The sequence below is a fragment of the Bufo bufo genome, chromosome 9 (assembly GCF_905171765.1).
Source record: "Bufo bufo chromosome 9, aBufBuf1.1, whole genome shotgun sequence".
NCBI classification, from domain to species: domain Eukaryota; kingdom Metazoa; phylum Chordata; class Amphibia; order Anura; family Bufonidae; genus Bufo; species Bufo bufo.
Window position 1 is genome coordinate 15,284,072 of NC_053397.1, and position 27,072 is coordinate 15,311,143.

The window sequence follows — 27,072 nt, forward strand, 5'->3', positions numbered from 1 at the left end:
AAAATGTGAAGGTGGATGCCCTGTCACGTTGTTTTCCGGGAGAGGGGAACTTTGAAGACCCGGGTCCCATTTTGGCTGAAGGGGTGGTCGTCTCTGCTCTTTATCCTGATTTGGAGGCAGAGGTTCAGGACCCCAGGCAGAGGCTCCAGATCTTTGTCCTCCTGGGAGGTTGTTTGTGCCTCTCGCTTTACGACACAAGGTTTTTAAGGAGCACCACGATACTGTCCTTGCTGGGCACCCGGGGAGTAGAGCCACAGTAGATCTCATTGCTCAGAGATTCTGGTGGCCGGCTCTTCGTAAGACGGTTGAGGGTTTTGTGGCAGCCTGTGAGACCTGCGCTCGTGCCAAGGTCCCTCATTCACGGCCATCGAGTTTTCTCCTCCCGTTACCCATTCCTTCCTGTCCTTGGACGCATCTGTCCATGGACTTCATTACGGACCTGCCTCGTTCCTCGGGAAAGACTGTGATTCTAGTAGTAGTGGACCGTTTTAGCAAAATGGCGCATTTCATTCCCTTTCCTGGGTTACCCAATGCTAAGACGCTGGCGCAAGCGTTTGTTGATCACATTGTTAAATTGCATGGCATTCCTTCAGACATAGTTTCTGATAGGGGCACGTAATTTGTTTCCAGATTCTGGAAGGCCTTCTGTTCTCGCTTGGGGGTTCGGTTGTCGTTCTCTTCTGCTTTTCACCCGCAGTCGAATGGTCAGACCGAATGCGTCAATTAGAATCTGGAGACATATCTGCCCTGTTTTGTGGCAGAGAATCAGGAGGATTGGTGTTCTTTTCTCTCCCTTGCTGAGTTTGCTTTAAATAACCGTCGCCAGGAGTCCTCTGATAAGTCACCATTTTTTGGTGCATATGGGTTTCATTCGCAGTTTGGGACATTCTCTGGAGAGCGGTCTTCTGGTTTACCTGATAAGGAGAGATTTTCCTCGTCTTTGTTATTTATTTGGAAAAAGATTCAGGGTAATCTGAAGAGGATGAGTGAGAGATATAAGCGTGTGGCGGATAAGAGATGTGTGCCTGGTCCGGACCTGAATGTGGGTGATCTGGTGTGGTTGTCTACAAAGAATATCAAACTGAAGGTTCCCTCCTGGAAGTTGGTCCTAAGGCACCTTACTACACCAGGAGGTCTGCTATGCAATTATCAGAGTTTTGCCCACCATTATCAGTTGGGCATTCATCTAATGAAACCTGCAAGAAACACTAAACAAGGAGTCTTTAGACTGGGGGGGAGGGTAATTACATTATAGGAGGGGGATATAGTGCAGATAGAGACCGGGGGCGAGGTAATGGGACTGGGGGAGGAATGGAAGGAGGGACTAGAACAGTTCAGAAGGAAAGGTGTAGGGTAAAAAATATACATAAACCTCTTAATTGTATGTATACTAATGCCAGAAGCCTGACTAATAAAACTGGTGAACTGGAATTAGTGATGTGTGAGGAGAACTATGACATAGTGGGAATAACTGAGACATGGCTGGAGGATAGCTATGACAGTAGGAATAACTGAGACATGGCTGGATGATAGCTATGACAGTGGGAATAACTGAGACATGGCTGGATGATAGCTATGACAGTGGGAATAACTGAGACATGGCTGGATGATAGCTATGACAGTGGGAATAACTGAGACATGGCTGGATGATAGCTATGACAGTGGGAATAACTGAGACATGGCTGGATGATAGCTATGACAGTGGGAATAACTGAGACACGGCTGGATGATGGCTATGACGGTGGGAATAACTGAGACATGGCTGGATGATAGCTATGACGGTGGGAATAACTGAGACATGGCTGGATGATAGCTATGACAGTGGGAATAACTGAGACACGGCTGGATGATGGCTATGACGGTGGGAATAACTGAGACATGGCTGGATGATAGCTATGACGGTGGGAATAACTGAGACATGGCTGGATGATAGCTATGACAGTGGGAATAACTGAGACATGGCTGGATGATAGCTATGACAGTGGGAATAACTGAGACATGGCTGGATGATAGCTATGACTGGGCGGTTAATGTACAAGGTTACAGTCTGTTTAGAAAGGATCGCCAAAACCGGAGAGGGGGAGGGGTCTGCCTTTATGTAAAGTCCTGTCTAAAGCCCACAGTCCGAGAATATATAAGTGAGGGACATGAACATGTGGAGTCACTATGGGTAGAGATACATGGAGCTAAAAACAATAATAAATTACTAATAGGAGTTTACTATAAACCACCTAATATACCAGAGTCCACAGAAAATCTACTACTAAACGAGATAGATGAGGCGGCAAATCATAATGAGGTGGTTATTATGGGGGACTTCAACTACCCAGATATAGACTGGGAAACTGAAACTTGTACATCTCATAAAGGAAACAGGTTCTTGGCAATAACCAAAGACAATTACCTCTCCCAACTGGTTCAGGACCCGACTAGAGGGACGGCCATACTGGACTTAGTATTAACCAATAGACCTGACAGAACAACAGACGTGCAGGTCGGGGGACACCTGGGAAATAGTGACCATAAAGTAATAACCTTCCAATTATCATTCAAAAGAGCATTTCTACAGGGAGGAACAAAAATACCAAACTTCAAAAAAACTAAATTTAGCCAACTAAGAGAGGCCATAGGCCTAACTAACTGGGACAAAGTCCTCACAAATAAAAATACAGCCACAAAATGGGATATCTTAGCATATAAATCACTAAAACAGGTAGTGAGGAAGCACTAAAAAACTATAAGGAAAAAAATAGAATATGTAAAAAAGAAATAAAAGCGGCCAAACTAGAGACCGAGAGATTAATTGCCAAAGAGAGTAAAACTAACCCTAAAATGTTCTTCAATTATATAAATGTTAAAAAGTATAAATCTGAAGGTGTCGGCCCTCTACAGAGTAATGAGGGTGGAGTCGCAGAGAGCGACGAGGAGAAAGCAAAGCTGTTAAATATTTTTTCCCCCAATGTATTCACTGAGGAAAATAAACTGTCAGATGACATGCAGAATGTAAAAATAAATTCCCCAATTAAAGTGTCCTGTCTGACCCAGGAAGAAGTACATCAGCGACTTAAAAAGATTAAAATAGACAAATCGCCAGGACCAGATGGCATACACCCTCGTATCCTAAGAGAATTAAGTAATGTCATAGCCAGACCCTTATTTCTGATATTTGCGGACTCTATACTGACAGGGAGTGTTCCACAGGATTGGCGCATAGCAAATGTGGTGCCAATATTCAAAAAGGGTCCAAAAACAGAGCCTGGAAACTATAGGCCGGTAAGTTTAACATCTGTCGTGGGTAAACTGAAGGTTTTCTAAGAGATGCTATCTTAGAGCATCTCAACTGAAATAAGCAAATAACGCCATATCAGCATGGCATCATGAGGGATCGGTCATGCCAAACTAATTTAATCGGTTTCTATGAGGAGGTAAGTTCTAGACTTGACAGCGGCGAATCAATGGATGTCGTATATCTGGACTTCTCCAAAGCATTTGACACTGTACCACATAAAAGGTTAGTATATAAAATGAGAATGCTCGGACTGGGAGAAAACGTCTGTATGTGGGTAAGTAACTGGCTGAGTGATAGAAAACAGAGGGTGGTTATTAACGGTACACACTCAGATTGGGTAACTGTCCCTAGTGGGGTATCTCAGGGGTCAGTACTGGAGGGGTCACTGTCACTAGTGGGGTACCTCAGGGGTCAGTACTGGAGGGGTCACTGTCACTAGTGGGGTACCTCAGGGGTCAGTATTGGAGGGGTCACTGTCACTAGAGGGGTACCTCAGGGGTCAGTACTGGAGGGGTCACTGTCACTAGTGGGGTACCTCAGGGTCAGTATTGGGCCCTATTCTCTTCAATATATTTATTAATGATCTTGTAGAAGGCTTGCACAGTAAAATATCAATTTTCGCAGATGACACTAAACTGTGTAAAGTAATTGACACGGAAGACGACAGTTTACTGTATATATACTACAGAGGACAGTATACTGTGTATATACTACAGAGGACAGTATACTGTGTATATACTACAGAGGACAGTATACTGTATATATACTACAGAGGACAGTATACTGTATATATACTACAGAGGACAGTATACTGTATATATACTACAGAGGACAGTATACTGTATATATACTACAGAGGACAGTATACTGTATATATACACTACAGAGGACAGTATACTGTATATATATACTACAGAGGACAGTATACTGTATATATATACTACAGAGGACAGTATACTACTACAGAGGGATCTGGATAGATTGGAGGTTTGGGCAGATAAGTGGCAGATGAGGTTTAACACTGACAAATGTAAGGTTATGCACATGGGAAGGAATAATGCAAGTCACCCGTACATACTAAATGGTAAAACACTCGGTAACACTGACATGGAAAAGGATCTAGGAATTTTAATAAACGGCAAACTAAGCTGTAGAAACCAGTGTCAGGCAGCTGCTGCCAAGGCCAATAAGATAATGGGTTGCATCAAAAGAGGCATAGATGGCGGTGATGAGAACAGAGTCCGACCACTTTACACATCACTGGTCAGACCACACATGGAGGACTGTGTACAGTTCTGGGCTCCTGTGAACAAGGCAGACATAGCAGAGCTGGAGAGGGTCCAGAGGAGGGCAACTAAAGTAATAACTGGAATAGGGCAACTACAGTAGCCTGAAAGATTATCAACATTAGGGTTATTCACTTTAGAAAAAAGACGACTGAGGGGAGATCTAATAACTATGTATAAATATATCAGGGGTCAGTACAGAGATCTCTCCCATCATCTATTTATCCCCAGGACTGTGACGAGGGGACATCCTCTGCGTCTGGAGGAAGGAAGGTTTGTACACAAACATAGAAGAGGATTCTTTACGGTAAGAGCAGTGAGACTATGGAACTCTCTGCCTGAGGAGGTGGTGATGGTGAGTACAATAAAGGAATTCAAGAGGGGCCTGGATGTATTTCTGGAGTGTAATAATATTACAGGATATAGCTACTAGAGAGGGGTCGTTGATCCAGGGAGATATTCTGATTGCCTGATTGGGGTCGGGAAGGAATTTTTTATTTCCCTAAAGTGGGGAAAATTGGCTTCTACCTCACAGTTTTTTTTTGCCTTCCTCTGGATCAACTTGCAGAATGACAGGTCGAACTGGATGGATAGAGGGCTTTTTTCGGCCTTATGTATTATGTACTATGTTGTAATGCCGCCATGTATTTAGGGTACCATTGGGTATATAGATGCTGATGTGCGGTCCTCAAGTGATAAACCATACATTCCCAACTTGGCTGGAGGGAGAATGATTACTGCAGCAAGTGACGAGTGGTGGCGGAAATTTTCAAGGGGGGGGGGGGGTCACGCTCCTGTTGCGCATAGCCACCCAGATTGTGCCCATAAAAGCAATTGACAATGAGGGGGGGGGGGGGGGGGGCAGGACAAGGAAAGGAAAAATATCTCACCCTCACACTTTCCCTATCAAACTACAAGCCCTGCCTAGCAACATGGAATTGCCGCCACGATAGGGGCGATCCGTGTCAGGAACCTCCAGGTAGACCCTATATGTCCCTGACAAGGAAAAGATACCGCCACCCGAGAAGAGACCTATTAGGACTACAGTCGAACAGTAATGTCATTGGTCAATGCATGTATCAGAAAATAATAAAGTTGCAACATAAATAAATAATCGCACATAATACATATATGCTCCAAAAAAAAAAACAGTGGCGCCCAAGTTTGATCACCAGCGGAAAAAAGGAGCACATACCATATGTCCCAGGAATAAAAACTTTGTCCAGATGCGTTTCTCTGAACTGTTCTCTGTAGTCAATTCATCAGGGGACCACATATAACAACAAAAAAAACTCCAAAAAGCAAACAATACAAAAATGGAGGCAATAATATGTGTGGGAATCAGATTAAACTATTGTAATAGTGCTCATATGATAATGGTAAATCTCATGGGCAAAAAGCCATAGAATAACCATTCCCACAAATGTGGGACCAAATATAATGCATCTGCATCACACACCCAATGTCCACAATGCTGGTACTAATAGGACCCTTTTAAAGCATCCCGCAGACCAGTTAAATGCTGATAGTAATAATATGGCTTTATATATAAAATTGGAATAACAGCAGGAGAGGCAAATCAAAGTAACGATCGATGTAAATCGTCAATTGCTTTTTATGGACACAATCTGGGTGAGTTTTAATGATCATAAGTAAATGTTACGTTTTACACTGGTGAAGGTTCTCTGTGATTATATTATAATGACATGACACTAGTGACTACCTGACATCTGATGTCTATATCTATCAGAACTGTGATAAATCACTCTAGAAATTGTACTGGTGCTAATGCTACGTCATAAATGTGAGATTCTTGGCAAATACATTTTGTGCGAAATTATTTGTGCCTGTCCGCCAACGACAAGGAGATCTCTTCAGGACGGCAACATAACACTAAATACTACCTCCTCTGGTGCCATACTGGTCTCCATTAAATTCAGGGAATGCAAGTTCCACATGTTACTTCTCCTGGCGCTAAATTGCCTCCAATAAATGCCGGGAGAGCAGGCTACAGCGTTATACGTGCACTAATTAAAATCAGCCTATAGGACTGCACGACATGCTTGACAAAGGCTTTACAGCCGAAACGTTGCATCCGGAATAAATTCCACATATTGGACGTGCTGTCTTCATTTTTTTAAATTTTTGCTTTGTGGAGTATCCTATTTGTATGGGGAAACCTACCACTTCCCCAGGAGATGTGCACCCGCCAATCAAATTCTAGGAGTGCTGTTCATTTGGTTTTATTTCGCCTGCACGATCGATGGCGTCCGCCACACCTCCAAGGCACATCCAGCGCCCTGCCAGCCGTTCCACGTGCCTTACAGATAAAATCTGACAGTCATTTTTCTTTATTTGATTTTGATGTGAAAATTGGGTAACTGGATTATGAAACTGATGTATGAATACAAAAAATCCTTTCTTAAAGGGAACCTGTCATGTGGATATTTGATTATAATCTAACTAATTATATACAATCATTAACTACTAAAAAGTACCTTAGATGTACAGTGATACCTCGGTTCACGAACGCTTCTGTTCACGAACAACTCGGTTCACGAACAGAAAAGTTCATAAAAATATGCTCCGGTTCACGAACTCCGCCTCGGTTCACGAACAGGAGCCGCGGCCATTTTAATGCTATTTCCAGGCTGTCACATGGTCGTGACTTCTTGTAGGAAGACCGTGGAGAGAAGAAGAGACACAGAAAGAAGTACTGTGAGTACTCTGCAAACATTTTAAGTGATTTTTTGATTTTTGGTGTGCTTTTTAGCACATACAGTACTGTACAGTTCACGGGACACCCAATATGGCTCCCAAGAAGCATAGTGGAAAGAAGAAAGTGCGGAGCAGCAATGAAGGTGACAATGTGCAAAGTGGAAATGCAAGTGACAATGTGCAAAGTGGAAATGCAAGTGACAATGTGCAAAGTGGAAATGCAGGTGACAAGAATGTGCAGCGCAAGCATGGTGGCAAAAAGAAAGTGCAGAGCAGTAGTAAAGGTGACAGCAAGGTTGTGAAGAAAATAACCATTGAGCTATACTATACTGTACTAATGTGTATTGTAATTTGTTTCATATTTTTGTGCTTCAAAACCCCCCAAAAAAAGGTCAGCACGGATTAACCGAATTTACATTGAACCCTATGGGAAAATGTGCCTCGGTTCGCGACCAATTCGGTTCGCGACCAGAGTCAGTTCACGAATTAAGTTCGTGAACCGAGGTATCACTGTATTCACTTACTGGTGTGACAGATGGTTACCTCACAATATACACACAAATATGCCACATGCCGCATGCTAATGAGCTGATTTGAGTCCAGCGTGATGTCATTGAGTCCAGCGTTTATTTAATTAACATCTATAGCCACTCCCCTGCCCACCTGCTGCTGATTCATATGGAAAATAACTGTCATTCAGCAGCAGGTGGGCGGGGAGAGTCAGGAGCTCATGAATATTGAGGACTCATCATTATCAGCTGGAGCTTTTCAATACAAGATGTTGGCAGATTGACTGGGTCAATTAAAGAAAGTGACCCAGCATTTTGCTAAGAGAATCAGTCACTTATTTATGTTGCCCTTAGTTAGGACACCATAAAACTGAACCTTTAAATGCAAAACTGAATGATCTGAGTGCCTCAATCTCTGCTACACACCTCCAATGCAGACTGCAAAGAAAAATAGGGGTTGGTCAGCACATCCCAATGCGCAGGTGCCAAGAATCTTACATTTATAAGGTAGCATGAGCACTAGTACATTTTCTATAGTGAGTATGGCACTATTGTATTCACTTTGTCCCAAGGTACCACTTGGAACCGAAATGTTTTTTTTTTTTTTTGTTTACAGTAGAAATCAATTTATGAAGTTATTACCCAAAGTCTTGCGAAGTAATAACTTCAGCTCATCGGAGCCAATACATTCTAATACTGTACAAGGTTTTATGCGAATCGACTTCGGATGTTTCATCCAAAGTCGATTCGCTCATCCCTAACGGCAACGTAAATTTCAACATTTTATTATTTTTTTGAACATGACTGATCACGTGTAAACTATCCATCACAAAAACATATCAAGATCCTCATCTGCTTGAAGGAAACCCCCACGGTCATACACATTAGATACCGCCTCCTGTATCCAAAATTTGTCACCAAGGGCTCAACCTCTACAGACCATGCATGGACTTTCTGTCGAGACATACATGTCTGTCATTACATATGATGCCATTAATCTTCTGGGAAAAGGGGTCTTATGGGTAAAAATCAAAAGGGGTTGACCCCTTGTCTGGCACTCCCATAATGATGTATATGTTAAAGGGGTTCTCCGGTATTTTCCCTATTTTTTTTTACTAACCTCTGGGGGGGGGGGGGGCAAAAGTTTTACATACTACTTACATTTCCTCACTCTGCTGACATGTTCCTGAGCACGCTGTGGGCTCTTCTGAGTGACCACATCCGCTCAGGACCCGGGCAGCAGAGCCCACCGTGTGCGCAAGCGTAGGGGAGGTGACGTCGTTAGGGGAGCAAAGGAGAAAAAGTACTATGCAAAACATATTACTCCCACAGCTAATTAGAGAAAATGCCTGGAGTACCCCTTTAATATAGTTTCTAAGGCTGCAAAAAGACATGCGTCCATCCGGTTCAAGGTTGATTCAGAAGAAAGCAAAACGCCAATTTTCTTCCAACTTCCACTCTGGCAATTAGAAAAACTCCCTGGATCACGACCCCTCCCTGGTAATCTAATAGCTGTAACCTGTAATATTATTACACTCCAGAGAGGCGTCCGAGCCCCTCCTGAACTCTTATAGTGAACTCCCCATCACCACCTCCTCAGGCAGAGAGCTCCATAGTCTCTCTGCTCTTACCGTAAAGAATCCTCTTCTGTGCTGATGTAGAAACCTTTTTTCCTCTTGACGAATGTTAAAGGGGTACTCTAGTAACAACACGTAATCCTCTATCTACTGGATAGGGGATATCTGCATGATCGGTGGCCCGGGGTCTGACGGCAGGCACCCCCACCAATCACGAGAATGGGGGTAACTACGTCCAAGATTTGAATAGAGCGATGGTCAAGCACGCGCCACACCGCTGCTCCATTCAAATGGCAGGACAGCCGAGTGCTGCCACGGTGTCGCCATGGTGATGGGGCACTCTGTCAACCAATGCGGTGGAAACACTGAAATTTTGAAGGTCATTATTGAACAAATATTCTCAGTGGACGCAAAACCTCAACCTCAGGGCTCATGCACATAAACGTATTGTCTTTCCATGTCCGTTCGTTATTTTATTTTTTTGCGGACCGTATAGGGAACTATTCATTTTAAAGGGTCGGCAAAAAACCCCCCAAAAACTGAGGTTACTCTGTGTGCATTCCGTTTGGGGAAAAAAATAGAACATGTCCTATTATTGCCCGCATTATGAACAAGGATAGGGCTGTTCTATTAGGGGCAAGCTGTTCCGTTCCTAAAAATATGGAATGCATACGGACGTCATCCGTATATTTTGCGGATCCATGTTTTACGGACCGCAAATTACATACAGTCATGTGAATGAGCCCTAATAATTAACATGAGAGGAATATAGGCCAGAAAGGGATGCTTTTTACTGCATTCCCCTATAAGAAGTCCACAACCTGACTGGATTTGTATATATATAGTATGTTTAATAAACGAGATGCCTTATGCCTATAAAAGCTTTATTATATATCAGAAAGATTATGCATAAAATAACATTTACACATGGGCAAGGAACTGATTCTCCCCTCCCTATTTTTTGGTTTGTCAGAACTAATCGACAGAAGCTCTTGTTTCCATAGGGAAGTGTTAGGTGGCGCACAAGGCGGAAGCAAAGCGTTTCACGCTGGAACGCATGCATGGCCGCCTCTATGGCTGCAGTTGGAGGGACTCTGAACTTTAATGTCGGGGTGCTGGGGCACATTGACAGCGGGAAGACGTCCCTGGCCCGGGCGCTCAGCACCACTGCCTCCACCGCCGCCTTCGACAAGAACCCGCAGAGCCGGGAGCGGGGGATCACGCTGGACCTGGGCTTCTCCTCGTTCACCGTGCCGCCGCCGGAGCACCTGAGCCACACCGGCTACAAGAGGCTGCAGTTCACACTGGTCGACTGCCCGGGCCATGCGTCCCTCATCAGGACCATCATAGGGGGTGAGTGCCACAGCTGCTTGGGAGGAGAATGAGGGTAGTAGTGGTAGGAGCTCTGCAACTTCTTACTATACTTTGTGGTTCTATTTTATCTCTGCTTGCTGGCAGTGAATCGGAACGTTCTTGTCTACATCCACAAGCTGATACTTGTCACAGCTGAGGTTTCGTCACAGTCTAGACAATGCTCTGTGAGCTGCGCCTTAGGAGTCTATACTGGATACAATTGTGACAGACCCTCAGCTGTGAGAAGTATTAGGCCATGAAGTGATGGAGCCAGCCGGGTGGTGTACTCTGCGGTCCCAGCGGTCGCACTTGCTCTCAAATCACATAGGGGACCCCCGTTGTCATGACAGGTAGGTGGTCCTACGTGTCCTGTGGAGAGCGGATAAATGTTGTGGTAGGTTGGTTGACAAATTGTATATCGAATGGAGTCAGTAAAGAGAACCCGTCCCCTCTCCGGACAGGTCTGTGTTAGTAACTACTTGCATCCCCCCATATAATAACAGCTCTGGAGCATCTATTCTTATGTCTGTTTTTACTGACAGCTGTCTCTCCCGTACACATGCATGTTCGTTCTGCTGACAGCTCTCTCTCCCGTACACATGCATGTTCGTTCTGCTGACAGCTCTCTCTCCCGTACACATGCATGCTCGTTCTGCTGACAGCTGTCTCTCCCGTACACATGCATGCTCGTTCTGCTGACAGCTGTCTCTCCCGTACACATGCATGCTCGTTCTGCTGACAGCTCTCTCTCCCGTACACATGCATGCTCGTTCTGCTGACAGCTCTCTCTCCCGTACACATGCATGCTCGTTCTGCTGACAGCTGTCTCTCCCGTACACATGCATGCTCGTTCTGCTGACAGCTCTCTCTCCCGTACACATGCATGCTCGTTCTGCTGACAGCTGTCTCTCCCGTACACATGCATGCTCGTTCTGCTGACAGCTCTCTCTCCCGTACACATGCATGCTCGTTCTGCTGACAGCTCTCTCTCCCGTACACATGCATGCTCGTTCTGCTGACAGCTCTCTCTCCCGTACACATGTATGCTCGTTCTGCTGACAGCTCTCTCTCCCGTACACATGCATGCTCGTTCTGCTGACAGCTCTCTCTCCCGTACACATGCATGCTCGATCTGCTGACAGCTCTCTCTCCCGTACACATGCATGCTCGTTCTGCTGACAGCTCTCTCTCCCGTACACATGCATGCTCGTTCTGCTGACAGCTCTCTCTCCCGTACACATGCATGCTCGTTCTGCTGACAGCTGTCTCTCCCGTACACATGCATGCTCGTTCTGCTGACAGCTCTCTCTCCCGTACACATGCATGCTCGTTCTGCTGACAGCTCTCTCTCCCGTACACATGCATGCTCGTTCTGCTGACAGCTCTCTCTCCCGTACACATGCATGCTCGTTCTGCTGACAGCTCTCTCTCCCGTACACATGCATGCTCGTTCTGCTGACAGCTCTCTCTCCCGTACACATGCATGCTCGTTCTGCTGACAGCTCTCTCTCCCGTACACATGCATGCTCGTTCTGCTGACAGCTCTCTCTCCCGTACACATGCATGCTCGTTCTGCTGACAGCTCTCTCTCCCGTACACATGCATGCTCGTTCTGCTGACAGCTCTCTCTCCCGTACACATGCATGCTCGTTCTGCTGTCGGCTGTCTCTCCCGTACACATGCATGCTCGTTCTGCTGTCGGCTGTCTCTTTGACTTCCCCATACACGTGCTTGCTCGTTCTGCTGTCGGCTGTCTCTTCAACTTCCCCATATACATGCATATGCTCATTCTGCTGACAGCTACCTCTCCCGACTCCCCCATAAACATGCATGCTCAGCTCAGCCAAAAATGTATGGGTCCTCATTGGTGAGAGAGGAGGGGGCCGCTGCCAGAGGTGTCTTATCCCTCTGGAGAGTAGAAGGATCAGGTGTTGAAACTGAAGAGTCAGCAGCTCCCCGTGTACATTGGATTGTCGTCCAGTCCTGCCAAAACTGCCGCCCCCTTTGACAACAGCCTAAGGCCTCATTCACACGTCAGTGTTCGGTCAGTGATTTCCATCAGTGATTTTGAGCCAAAACCAGGACTGGAGCCTCCACAGACATAAGGTATAAGGGAAAGGTCTGCTCCTGTCCTGTGTTTAGACCCGCATCTGGTTTTGGCTCATAATAATGATGGAAATTGGTGGAAATCACTGACCAAATACTGACATGTGCAGGAGGCATAATGTGTATGGAGCTCTTCCGAGGAGCAGCTGACACCAGTCAGACACATAGATGCCATTGTACCTGGGAGTTGTCAGCACTGGAGATACGGCGTAGAATAGTGATCAGGGAGGACTGTACATGAACACTACTACAAAAGGAAGGATATGTTACCAGTATGGACCAGTCTGATTCCAGTACTGCAACTCTCAGCATGTCAGTGGCAGGATCCATTCTCTTAAAGGGAGTGTGTCACCAAGGGACATTCACTGTTACACCAGGCACAATGTCTTGTAGGGCTAGCAGAGCTCAATGTAATGATGCCTTTTACACAGCGATCTATTGATTGGAGTGCGGGAGAATAGCCCCGCCGGCGGCCCGACGTGCACAGCATCATTGTAATCTATCCCATGTGCACAATCAATGCATATGGCCGGCTCACAGACTGTATGTCTCAGAGGGCATACGGTCGCGTGCAAGGGCGCTGAGCAGGTAAGTGCACCGAGGGCGTGCCCAAGACACTCCGTGCACCGATGCTCCTCCCTTCCCTTCCCACATAGTAATCTCACCTGGCCCTGTCATTCAAGAAGGAGAGGAAAGAGATGGCAGAGGAAGCAGGAAGAGAAAGGGTGAACAGTGTCTTGTGCCCACCCTTAAAGGGCTTGTCCACCTTGTGGAGGTTTTTATGGTAACCCCCTCCAGGCCAGACCTGCAAAAGGGAAGCATACTTACCTGCTACCCGCCACTGGGTCCTGACTCCTTTGCTCTTCGTATCCTCCTCTGTCTATTTTCACACCGCTGCTGCAGTGGCAATCTGCTCCCCTTGCATCAGATCAGTTGGTCACATGACACAAGGGGGCAGGTCACCACTGTGGCGAGTGATTGGCTGCAGCGGTGTTAAAGCGGACGGCTAGCGAAGGAATCACGGAGCAGGTAAGTAAGCTTCTGTTTTCTTTCCCAAAAAGGTGGGCAACCCCTTTAAGTGCACAAGGGGCGGGCCTGTGCATTCTTGCTCCTCCTCCTTCTTCCGCCAGCCCTTCCCTCTCCTTTTTGATTGACAGCTCCAGCTGAGATGACTATACGGGAGGAGCAAGGGTGCACCGAGTAGCTTGGGCCCGCCCAGGTTGCACTAAGCTGCTCATTAGCATATAGATTAAAAGTACTTTTTCTCCAGAATGAAGCAACAGATCACAAAGTCAAAAGTTGTGCCTGGTAACAGCCTTTCCATTCACTGACAGCAAGCAACAGTTTTGATACTGGCAAAGAACTTTGCAGGATACAAATACACTTTTTTTTATATATTTGCAAAAAAAAACAAAAAAACCTGTGCGACCGCCGCTAAGTTACAGAATGACGAGATCTCGCCGCACAACCGTCACAGCCGATAGGAGTCTATCATTATAAAATGATAAAATGGCTTTTTTTTTCCCACGGAAAGTAAGTGAGGAGACAATGGTCCATTCTGTGAGGACGGGAGCCCTCCTGAGTGGGAGCGGGTCACGGTGACACATCAATGGATCCTTCTCGCTCCCGCCTTTGTTTTTCCTGCATGTCATGAATTTAATCAGCTGCAGCCATCGCGCTCCGCAATTATTATTTTTTTTTTCTTTCTCGGTTTGTTCTGCCAACACCAGTTTAAATGTCCGCAGGAGGAGATGTGACCAGCGTCCCCGCACATCGCCCATTGTTGGGTCCGTTCTCTTTTAATTTATACTACTTGTCGCTGGGGCCTTGGGGATCCGCAGATTTAAAGGGGTCTCGTTGGGTTTTCTATGAAATGTAATAGAACATAGGCATTGATAGAATATACCGACCCCCTATATATGGGAATGTCTAAGGCCCCTTTCCCACGAGCGAGTGCAATGCATGACGTGAATGCATCGCACCCGCACTGAATCCGGACCCGTTCATTTCTATGGGGCTGTGCACACGAGCGGTGATTTTCACGCATCACTTTTGCGTTGCGTGAAAATCGCAGCATGTTCTATATTCTGCGTTTTTCACGCAACGCAGGCCCCATAGAAGTGAATGGGGTTGCGTGAAAATCGCAAGCAAGTGCGGATGCGGTGCGATTTTCACGCACGGTTGCTAGGTGACGATCGGGATGGAGACCCGATCATTATTATTTCCTCTTATAACATGGTTATAAGTGAAAATAATAGCCTTCTGAATACAGAACGCATAGTACAATAGGGCTGGAGGGGTTAAAAAAAAATAAAAAATCCTTAATCCACTTGTTCGCGCAGCTCGGCTTCTCTTCCGTCTTTAACTGTGAGCAATAGGACCTTTGATGATGTCACTGCGTTCATCACATGATCCATCACCATGGTCATGGATCATGTGATGAACGCAGTGACATCATCAAAGGTCCTATTGCTCACAGTTAGACAGAAGAGAAGCCGAGCTGCGCGAACAAGTGGATAAGGTGAGTTAAAAAAAATAATATATATTTTTTTTTTAACCCCTCCAGCGCTATTGTACTATGCGTTCTGTATTCAGAATGCTATTATTTCCCCTTATAACCATGTTATAAGGGAAAATAATACAATCTACAGAACACCGATCCCAAGCCCGAACTTCTGTGAAGAAGTTCGGGTTTGGGTACCAAACACTCGTGATTTTTCTCACGCGAGTGCAAAACGCATTACAATGTTTTGCACTCGCGCGGAAAAATCGCTCAAGTTCCCGCAACGCCCGTGTGAAAGGGGCCTAAGGGGTGGCCTTATAGGATTTATAGGTCACAGCGGCACTCCAACTGTTGTAAAACTACAACTCCCAGCATGCGTACTTGCCCTGCTCCTCTCAGAACTCTCATACAAGTAAATGGAGCATACTGGGAATTGTAGTTTCACAACAGCTGGAGTGCCGCAGGTTGTCCACCCCTGTGATAGGTCATCATTGTCTGATGGGTGGGGGTCCAAATCAGCGGTTTGAAGAGGCCGCAGCATCCAGTGAGCTCTGCGGCCTCTTCTTAGACCAGTGATGTCACAATCTTCAGTCACATGGCCTAGGTCAGTGATGGCTATCCTCCGTCTTTCCAGCTGTGGTGAAACTACAACACCCAGCATGCTCCATTCATTTCTATGGAGTTCTGAACAGCCAAGCAAGTGTGCATTCTGGGAGTTGTAGTTTTACCACAGCTGGAGTTCCGGAGGTCAGCCATCACAGGCCTAGGTGGAGCTCAGTCCCATTCAAGTCAATGGGGCTGAGCTGCAGTACCAAGCACAACCACTATACAATGGGCGGCGCTGTGCTTGGTGAGCTGCAAGGTCTCTTCAAACAGCTGATTGGCAGGGGTGCCTTGAGTCGGACCCCCCCCACAGATCAGGTATTAATGATCAGTGGAAGCCCAACCTCCTAGCAATATGCCATCACATCCTAAAATGGAAATGCGCCTTTAAAGGGGTGTTCCAGTTCCAGCAAGTAAAGCTAACAGGCCACCTTTGCTACCATTTGTCCCAATGCATCTGCAGAATGAAGCAACTTCACAGGAGATCATTATTACAAAATTTCTACATTTTGTTTCTTCAGCTTCTATGTGTCTCCATGGCAACAGACTACAAACTACGCCTGTGTGTAGTCTGATCCCGCAGTCACACTGCCTCCTGTTCTGCTGACAGCTTTATTCTTTCCATGGAGAGGAGCTGTGAAAACAAAACGATAGGAAGTTGTTTTTTTTCTTAACTCTTCTATTAGGAAATTGGGGGAAAAATGTCTGTACAAATGTACTTTTTAAAGGGGTTGACTTGTGAAGATCTCTGCTTGCTGTCAGCAATTGGAAACCCTTGCCTTCAGAGGCTGGAATTATGTTAATTTGCTGCTCACACAGGGGTATGTTTCATTCATTGTATCTTTGTAACCCATGTGGATTAGATGCAAATAAGTTTCCTTTCACTGATAGCAAGCAGAGAACTTATTTACAAAGTGCATTAGAATGTAGTGGGAATGAATGAGTTGCATTTTCCTGGAAATCGGAACACCCCTTCAAGGGCTCGTTCACGCGACCGTGCCTTTTTTTGCGGTCCGCAAATAGTGGATCCGCAAAACACGGATGGCGCCCGTGTGCCTTCCGCAATTTGCGGAACGGACCAGGAGGCCCATTATAGAAATGCCTATTCTTGTCTGCAAAATGGACAAGAATAGGACAGGACTCATAATTTTTGCGGGGCCACGGAACGGAGCAACGGATGCGGACAGCACACAGAGTGCTGTCTGCATCTTTTGCGGACCTATTGAAATGAATGTCTCCCTATACGGCCCGTGTGCGGAACGCAGAAAGCGGCCCGTGTGCGGAACGCAGAAAGCGGCCCGTGTGCGGAACGCAGAAAGCGGCCCGTGTGCGGAACGCAGAAAGCGGCCCGTGTGCGGAACGCAGAAAGCGGCCCGTGTGCGGAACGCAGAAAGCGGCCCGTGTGCGGACCGCAAAAAGCGGCACGGTCGTGTGAAGGAGCCCTAAGGCTAGAGCCAGGGATCAGCAACCTCTCCCAGCTGTTATAAAACTACAACTCCCAGCATGCACACCTGCTTGGCTGTTCTAATAATGCCCATGGAAGTGAATGGAGCATGCTGAGAGTTGTTATTTTGACTACAGCTGCAGGTTGCTGATCCGCCGGGCTTGACAGTACGGCGGAGTGGTGAGTAATGCTCAGCTGTTTCCGCCAGCTCTCTAGGTAATCTGCTGGTAAGGTAAGTACCCCCGACCCCTCCACTGGCGTCTCCAGTGATTTCTGCTCTGAGACATGTCCCTTGAGCCGCTGCCTGCAACAAATTAAGATTTAAAGGGAATAAAGGACGGAATCAGTGTCCTCGGTGATCTAATCTGTCATATCTCCTGCCGTCTGCCTATTCACCGGCGCAGCTACTTTTTGGCCGCGGATCAGACGTCCCTTGATTAGGGCGAATGTCTTTGGGTAACTTAATTTATAAGAGTTTTTTGTTGTGCGTAATTCATGTAGGCCGGATGTCTGAGCCTCTGCTTTATCAAATACGTTCTATGTATAAGATGCACTGTGTACCATATGGCTGACGATTCACTGAAGTTTTTTTGCAAAATATTGCTGCTTAAAGGGATGTGGTCCCTTAAGGGAAAAATCTGACAGAAAACGGACACGTGGATTTGCAAAATGAACTGGCGCGGCTCTGCACGTGGATTAGCCCGGTTTAATGGAGCGAACCTGTGCGTGGCCATTCACTGCTGTTTCCGCTCAGAATCGTCAGCAAAAAGTGATAATTTGTTTATTTTTTATCTTTTTGAGCATTGGAATCTGCGTCAAAAATAATCTGTGTGAGAAAATCTTGTTGTTTTCACTCTCTTCGCCAGTGATCCTCGCAATTGGCTGACACTTCTCAGCAGTCATCTCATCGTCATCACAGGCAGGATTACAATAACTGGTATAACATATGTAGAAGACAGGATCCAGCATTCACTATAGGTGATATCACATCTCATCTCCTCCCACTCCCTGCACAGTAGGCTGACACTTTCTGTCTGTAGAGATCATTTCTCAGCAGTCATCTCATTAAAATCACAGGCAAGATTACAATGACAGGTAATGCCTATATATGGATAAGACTGGATCTACCATTCACAATAGGCGATCACGCTCCTCTCTTCCCCCCTCCCTGCACATTCACCACTGAGCATCACAATAGGCTGTTGAGATCACTTCTCAGCAGTCATCTTATTATCATCACAGGACAGCTATCACCAATATATCGATAGCACAAGATCCAATATTCTATTCACAATAGGTGATGTCACATTTCGACTACTCCCCCTCCCTGCACAATGACCTCCGCACAGGTCACAGAGCAAGCCCTCAATGCTCTCCCATAGAAGTCAATGACTCCTCTCTAGTCTACAGGTCCCTATGGTCCATTTGGCTTCTGTTAAACAAACATCTGAGTGGCCAGGAAACTGGTGGCGCAGAGGTGGATCCAGGGGAGTCCGCCAACGATCGAAGAGTTTGAAAGGAGGGTGAATGACATGTTGATTATGGAAAAAAGTGTGTTTGTTAAGAGAGGTTGTCCTCAGAAGTTTGAGAAGTTGTGGAATGATTGGATGTCTCATACTCATATTGTGTTATAAATTATGACAGAAGTTTTCTTACTCCTTTTCAAAGGGGGGGAAGGGGGGGGGGGGAAAGAGTGTTAATTGGATATGATTTGCGCCATAAAAAGTGTTTGGGGTTATATCTTATTTCAATGATGTATCTTGTATACATTTTCAGGTACCCATGATTGTTTATTCCTTACTGCTGTAGTTGGCATTTTGTCTGATGATGCAATTTATTATTGTATTTTATTTTTAATTTTGTACTTTTCATGGCAAAAAGTATAAGTGTTTACTGGAAAGTAATATATTATAAAACCAATAAAAACGATTTGATTAAAACAAAAAAAAACATCTGAGTGCTCAGGCAAGATGGCCGCCCATAATCATGTACAGAAAATAGAATTTAGATTAGAAAAAAAAAAGTTCTGTCGCAAATCCATTTTTTATTTTATTTTTTTAAATAAAGGGAAAATGGTCTGTTCAGCATTTAAAAAGCTGGACCTGGGGGGCGGTATTAGAGGCTTTGGTTGCACAATATCCTCTGTAAACCTTACATTTTATATAGAGCAGACTCCTGCGAGTCAATGTATGACACCCTGCCCGATCCATGCCCCTCCGCACCGCGGCCTCCAGCGCACTCACGGTTAAGCAGTAGCAGCCCTCCGCTTGTTACCTATAATACAACCAAGTGCACCAGGTTTTATCAGCCACACCACCCACTTTGTTGTTTTTTTTTTCAATTCCTCTAGTTCTCAAGAACTCTGCTTGCTGTAAATGAATGAAAAAAAATAAAACATTCTAATTTATATCCGGAGACAAGAAAACCCTGCATGGACCTAACACTTCTCACAGCTGAGGTTTTGATACAGTTGTGTCCTCTGGGATTCTAGACAGATGCATTCCATTTACACTGATACATTGTAGCATTACTGTGTTTGTATGAACTCTTCCTCTTATTGCCATCATTTAACCCCTTGATTGATGTGATCAGAGCAGGTTGCAGATCACGGGGATATTCTGTGACATTATCCATCTCCACAGGCAGATACCTTTAGGGTCCATTGAAAGACACAAGGACAGTCTGTTCAGGATTCCTGTTGTTAAAGGGGTTGTCCAGTGGTACTCAGTCCGGACTCCGTGGCGGTCTGCATTGCACATCTGGTCCTCAGCTGTCACTGGGTCACGTGTGACTGGCACGCTGCTTGCGGACACAACACTGCTGGGTCACATGCCACTTGGCGGCACATCTGAGGCCAGCCATTGTGTGGAAGCTGACAGACGGGGACCAGTGTGGACAACCTGGGAGCAGGTACGAAGAGATCTCTTCACAGGTCCTGCTGGGTGGATGGGTAATAAAAAAAATAATAATAATAATAATCTGGACAACCCCTTCAAAACCAACACTTATGTCCTCACTATAGGAGTGTCTGATCAGTGGGGGTCTGACTACTGTGTCCTCTATTTAAAAAGAGCTGGTCGAGCATGCATGTTGACGTATAGGACTGCACTGGAGCACCGTAGGCGACACGGCACCCCCTTTGTTGTGGTTGTTGGGGGTCCCTGCCGTCTGATCAGATATTTTATCATAAGTGTTATTAATGAAAAAGACCCTTTAAGGTAAAAAATGTCAGGATTTTTTCACGGGGTTAATGTATATTTATGGCAAATTGTCCTCTCGAAAACGCTCTATTCCAGCACGTAAAGGGTCAAACACAAAACCTGTAGCTTCGTGGAGTAAATTCCACCAATAATTGGAAGGTATCGTTTTTATTCCTGTCCCCAAATGGTTTGTGTGTGTGCAGAGTTCACTGCGCGTCTGTTTCCACTTTCCAGCGGCCGCGCTCTGTTCTCTGCCTGATATCGTCCGCGGACGGGGTTTTGTTTTGTTTTTTTGAACTCTTGTAAATGCCCGAGGGAGACAAGATTAGGGGCAGCGGGTGTATCCAATGCATCTGCGCGGAGGTATGTAACCAGGTGACGCAATGGTGGCGTAAAACAGACGGAGCCCCAAGATCAAGGGATGAGTAACCTCATTAGTGGAGTTCAGGACAGGGCCGATATCGGAAGGGGATTATTCAAGACGTCTCCTAATTCCGTGTTGCGTTGGGGTCAGGAAGAAGACAAAGCTGCGCGGATCCTGGATAAGGGGAAAACACGTGGTGACGAGGGCGGACACACGAGGAGGAGGGGCAGCCATGTTTCCAGCGTTGGTCAAGGGTGGAAAGCAGTGATCTGATTGGTTACTAGAAGCGGCACCTCCACTGCACGTATGTGTGGCAACTTCTGCTTATAATGAGTGATATTTTCTGCAACATTTTGGGGCCCAAGGTTCCAGGGTGTGTTTTTTTTTTTTTTTTGTTAGTTTTTTTTAGTGTTTCACACTTTATAAGCTACTAGCAGAAGGACCCGGCTTTCCACTGGTATATTTCATTTATTTCATTTAATGTTTGTGTTTGTCCACTGTAAGGCCCCTTTCACACGGGCGAGTTTTCCGCGCGGGTGCAATGCGTGAGGTGAACGCATTGCACCCGCACTGAATCCGGACCCATTCACTTCAATGGGGTTGTTCAGATGAGCGGTGATTTTCACGCATCACTTGTGCGATGCGTGAAAATCGCAGCAGGTTCTATATTCTGTGTTTTTTGCGCAACGCAGGCCCCATAGAAATTAATGGGGCTGCGTGAAAATCGCAAGCAAGTGCGGATGTGGTGCGATTTTCACGCATGCTTGCTAGGAGATGATAGGGATGAGCAACCCCGGACCCCATTAAAGTAAATTCAATGTATTATTTTCCCTTATAACATGGTTATAAGGGAAAATAATAGCAATCCTAAGGCCTCTTTCACACGGGCGTTAAGGGTAAAAGGTGCGGGTGCGTTGCGGGAACGGAAGTTCGGGCTTGGGATCGGTGTTCTGTAGATTGTATTATTTTCCCTTATAACATGGTTATAAGGGAAAATAATAGCATTCTGAATACAGAATGCATAGTAAAATAGCGCTGGAGGGGTTAAAAAATAAATATTAAAAATTAAACTCACCTTAATCCACTTGCTCGTGCAGCCGGCTTCTCTTCTGTCTTCTTTTTTTGCTGTGTGCAGGAACAGGACCTGTGGTGACGTCACTCCGGTCATCACATGATCGATCACCATGGTAAAAGATCATGTGACGGACCATGTGATGACCGGAGTGACTTCACCACAGGTCCTTTTCCTGCACACAGCAAAAAAGAAGACAGAAGAGATGCCGGCTGCACGAGCAAGTGGATTAAGGTGAGTTTAATTATTATTATTATTTTTTTTTTAACCCCTCCAGTGCTATTGTACTATGCATTCTGTATTCAGAATGCTATAATTTTCCCTTATAACCATGTTATAAGGGAAAATAATAATGATCGGGTCCCCATCCCGATCGTCTCCTAGCAACCGTGCGTGAAAATCGCACCGCATCCGCACTTGCTTGCGGATGCTTGTGATTTTCACGCAACCCCATTCATTTCTATGGGGCCTGCGTTACGTGAAAAACGCACAAAGAGGAGCATGCTGCGATTTTCACACAAAGCACAAGTGATGCGTGAAAATCACCGCTCATGTGAACAGCCCCATAGAAATAAATGGTTCAAGATTCAGTGCGGGTGCAATGCGTTAAACTCGCGCATCGCATCCGCGCGGAATACTCGCCCGTGTGAACGGGGCCTAATACAGAATGCTTACTAAAATGTGGATTGAGGGGTTAAAAAATAACTCACCTCATCCACTTGTTAGCGCAGCCGGCATTGTCTTCTTTCAGGACCTGCAAAAGGACCTTTGATGACGTAATCGCGCTCACCACGCAGGTCCTGCTGAATGAAGGTAGAAGATCCCCTCCAGCCCTATTTTACTATGCATTCTGTATTCAGAATGCTATTATTTTCCTTTATAACCATGTTATAAGGGAAAATAATAAAATCTACAGAACACCGATCCCAAACCCGAACTTCAGTAAAGAATTCCAGGTTCGGATCTGGGTACGACATTCAGTTTTTTTATCACGCGCGTGCAAAACGCGTTGCACCCGCGCGATAAAAACTGAACAACGAAGTCACAGTCGAAACTGACTGAAATTGCGTGCGCACTCGCGCTGGTTTCCTGCAATGCTCACGTGACTCATCCGGAGCAAATCCGGAACGCCCGTGTGAAAGAGGCCTAACAGTGACATCTACAGTACCCCGCCCCTTACCGTTGACCTCCACAGCGCCCTCCCCTTTAACAGTGACCTCCACAGCGGCCGCCCCTTTATTAGTGACCTCCACAGTACCCAGTCTCTTTAACAGTGATTTCCACAATAACCTGCCCCCTTAACTTGACCTCCACAGAGCTCTGTTCCCTTAAAATGTGACCTCCATAACACCCCGCCCCCTTAAGTGACCTCTACAGCACCCTGCCCCTTAACCCTGACATCTACAGCACTCCGCCCCTTACACTGACAAAATACGTTTGTGTGAACGAGCCCTAACAGTGATTTCTACAACACCCGTCCCCTTAACAGTGGCCTCTACAGCAATCTGCCCCCCAACACTGACCTCCATAGTGGACCACCCCCTTAACTGTGACCTCCACAGCAGCCTGCCCCTAGGGTGGCCAGAGGTCCGGTTTCAGACTCTCTGTCCTCTGTCTGGCGCAGGGCCTGGACAGACACAGGGATGTCATTTTGAACAGCTCACTCTCAGACAGCAGCACTGTGCTGTCTGAGTGTGAGCTGCAGGGGGAAAGTCGCCGTCCCTCCCACCCCTGCAGCTGACAGAAGTTGAACCATTAGATTGCTTGTTGAGTGCCACCATGTAGATGGTAGGAGAGGGCATATGCACGCACGGGACAGAATATCAACGAGAAGTGCCACATGCAGGTTTGTCGCAGATTTCCCCCTTTGCATTGCAATCCGTGGTGAGAATCTGCAGAAAGAATTGACATCCAGCAGGAAAGTTTCATCCACATTGGCGCAATTTTCCACCTGCAAATCTGGATGGAGAATTGGCAGCATTTCCGCTAGATGAGTATATAGCGGTGGGGCTGTATGGCAGATTTATTGTGGATTCCCACCTGTAGTGGAATGCCAAGGATTGTTAATTCTGCACTGTGCACCTTCTGTTGTGGAAATGACACGAATCTCACCCTTTTAGTGTATACGGATGAAATCCGGAGTGAATCCGCAGCAGAATCCGTCCTTGGATTTACATTTTTTTCCTGCAGATTCGCTCTGTGATCTGTGGCAGAAATATTCACGAGCGCCTGGACTTATCCTTAGGGCTCATGCACAAAAACGTATTTTTTTTGTCCGTTACTGGGATTTCTGGGACCAAGTAGGCCTCGGGACCAGGAAGCATACTCGTATCTTACCTGCAGAAGAAAGTCTCTAGTATACTTACCGTCTCAAAGTTGCGTGGATCGGCTGCTGAGGAACCCGGTCACATGATGCTCCTGACCTGAATCCGCAGACATCACCGCCTTTACCGTCACTTTCACAGCCCTGGATGAGGGAGGTGCTGTGGAGCCGCTGGGCCGTCAGAGAATAGTGACATATGGCGGATTTCTACTTTCGCAGAAAGGGGTTTAAAAAATTAAAAAATTTATCACCCTCACCAATTCCCTACCACTGCCGATCCAGCGCTGCTCTCCACCTCCTGGTCTTGGCTCCACACAGGAAATTCCTGCTTGGCCAATCACAGTTTTGGGCGGGTCCACACCGTGGTCAGTGATTGGCTGAGCAGGCATTTCCAGAGCTTCGAGGTGGGACCAGGAAGCGTCGAGCATTGGGGACTGGAACAGCGGGGGATCGGCGAGGGTGAGTGTGTGTATGTGTGTATATATATATATATATATATATATATATATACACATATATACACATATATACATATATACACTGCTCAAAAAAATAAAGGGAACACTTAAACAACACAATGTAACTCCAAGTCAATCACACTTCTGTGAAATCAAACTGTCCACTTAGGAAGCAACACTGAGTGACAATCAATTTCACATGCTGTTGTGCAAATGGGATAGACAACAGGTGGAAATTATAGGCAATTAGCAAGACACCCCCAATAAAGGAGTGGTTCTGCAGGTGGTGACCACAGACCACTTCTCAGTTCCTATGCTTCCTGGCTGATGTTTTGGTCACTTTTGAATGCTGGCGGTGCTTTCACTCTAGTGGTAGCATGAGACGGAGTCTACAACCCACACAAGTGGCTCAGGTAGTGCAGCTTATCCAGGATGGCACATCAATGCCAGCTGTGGCAAGAAGGTTTGCTGTGTCTGTCAGCGTAGTGTCCAGAGCATGGAGGTGCTACCAGGAGACAGGTCAGTACATCAGGAGACGTGGAGGAGGCCGTAGGAGGGCAACAACCCAGCAGCAGGACCGCTACCTCCGCCTTTGTGCAAGGAGGAACAGGAGGAGCACTGCCAGAGCCCTGCAAAATGACCTCCAGCAGGCCACAAATGTGCATGTGTCTGCTCAAACGGTCAGAAACAGACTCCATGAGGGTGATATGAGGGCCCGACGTCCACAGGTGGGGGTTGTGCTTACAGCCCAACACCGCGCAGGACGTTTGGCATTTGCCAGAGAACACCAAGATTGGCAAATTCGCCACTGGCGCCCTGTGCTCTTCACAGATGAAAGCAGGTTCACACTGAGCACATGTGACAGACGTGACAGAGTCTGGAGATGCCGTGGAGAACGTTCTGCTGCCTGCAACATCCTCCAGCATGACCGGTTTGGCATTGGGTCAGTAATGGTGTGGGGTGGCATTTCTTTGGAGGGCCGCACAGCCCTCCATGTGCTCGCCAGAGGTAGCCTGACTGCCATTAGGTACCGAGATGAGATCCTCAGACCCCTTGTGAGACCATATGCTGGTGCGGTTGGCCCTGGGTTCCTCCTAATGCTAGACCTCATGTGGCTGGAGTGTGTCAGCAGTTCCTGCAAGACGAAGGCATTGATGCTATGGACTGGCCCGCCCGTTCCCCAGACCTGAATCCAATTGAGCACATCTGGGACATCATGTCTCGCTCTATCCACCAACGTCACGTTGCACCACAGACTGTCCAGGAGTTGGCAGATGCTTTAGTCCAGGTCTGGGAGGAGATCCCTCAGGAGACCGTCCGCCACCTCATCAGGAGCATGCACAGGCGTTGTAGGGAGGTCATACAGGCACGTGGAGGCCACACACACTACTGAGCCTCATTCTGACTTGTTTTAAGGACATTACATCAAAGTTGGATCAGCCTGTAGTGTGTTTTTCCACTTAAATTTTGAGGGTGACTCCAAATCCAGACCTCCATGGGTTGAAAAATTTGATTTCCTTTTTTTTTTTTTTTTTTTTGTGTGATTTTTGTTGTCAGCACATTCAACTATGTAAAGAACAAAGTATTTCAGAAGAATATTTAATTAATTCAGATCTAGGATGTGTTATTTTTGTGTTCCCTTTATTTTTTTGAGCTGTGTATGTGTGTATATATCTATATATATATATTTTTTAACCCCAGTCTGGCCCCTTTTAAAACACATCTCCCTTTTCTGGAGAACCCCTTTAATTATAATTAGTTAATAAAAAAGCATTGCACACATTGTCACTGCAGTGACTTTTTTTTTTTTTTTTCTAAGTCTGCACATCCTTTCTGACATTTTTGTTATGCGTTTTATGAGCAGTTTAATTCCCTTGATGGGATTTGTGGTTTTAAAAATAATGTTTTTGTGCTATTCGCAATGGAATAAAAAAAATTGTGCAATGGAAGCGACATAAAACAAGTACAATAAAATTCCAGTGATTAAAACCAGATAAAAATCACAGGAAGAACCGCACGCGGCAGGTTTTGTGACGTACCCATAGGAGGTTTGGCTGATATTGGTTGCCCCTGTGTACGGAGGTTTAGCCCGTTAGCTCCTTGGAGCGCTGTCCATTGAGGTCCACTGCAGTCGGCTTCTCCCCAGGGTGGAGTGGCTGACAACAGGGAGCACTAGAAATGCTCAACTGCAGCGTATAATGGCGTTGGGTGTAGGATAGACCTTGCATGCATTATATCTTCTACTTGCCTGCAGTATTTGGCTTCTA

General features: G+C 46.1%; 1 protein-coding gene across 1 annotated transcript in view; it reads left to right on the forward strand.

Moving 5' to 3' along the window:
- Positions 1-10,422: 10,422 nt before the first annotated feature.
- The window catches only part of EEFSEC (eukaryotic elongation factor, selenocysteine-tRNA specific), a 135,203-nt gene continuing 118,553 nt past the window's right edge, over positions 10,423-27,072 (forward strand). Inside the window, exon 1 of the mRNA XM_040407403.1 lies at positions 10,423-10,732. Within this exon, the coding sequence (XP_040263337.1) occupies positions 10,441-10,732 (292 nt within the window). The 5' untranslated portion in view covers positions 10,423-10,440. The remainder of the gene's footprint in view (positions 10,733-27,072) is intronic.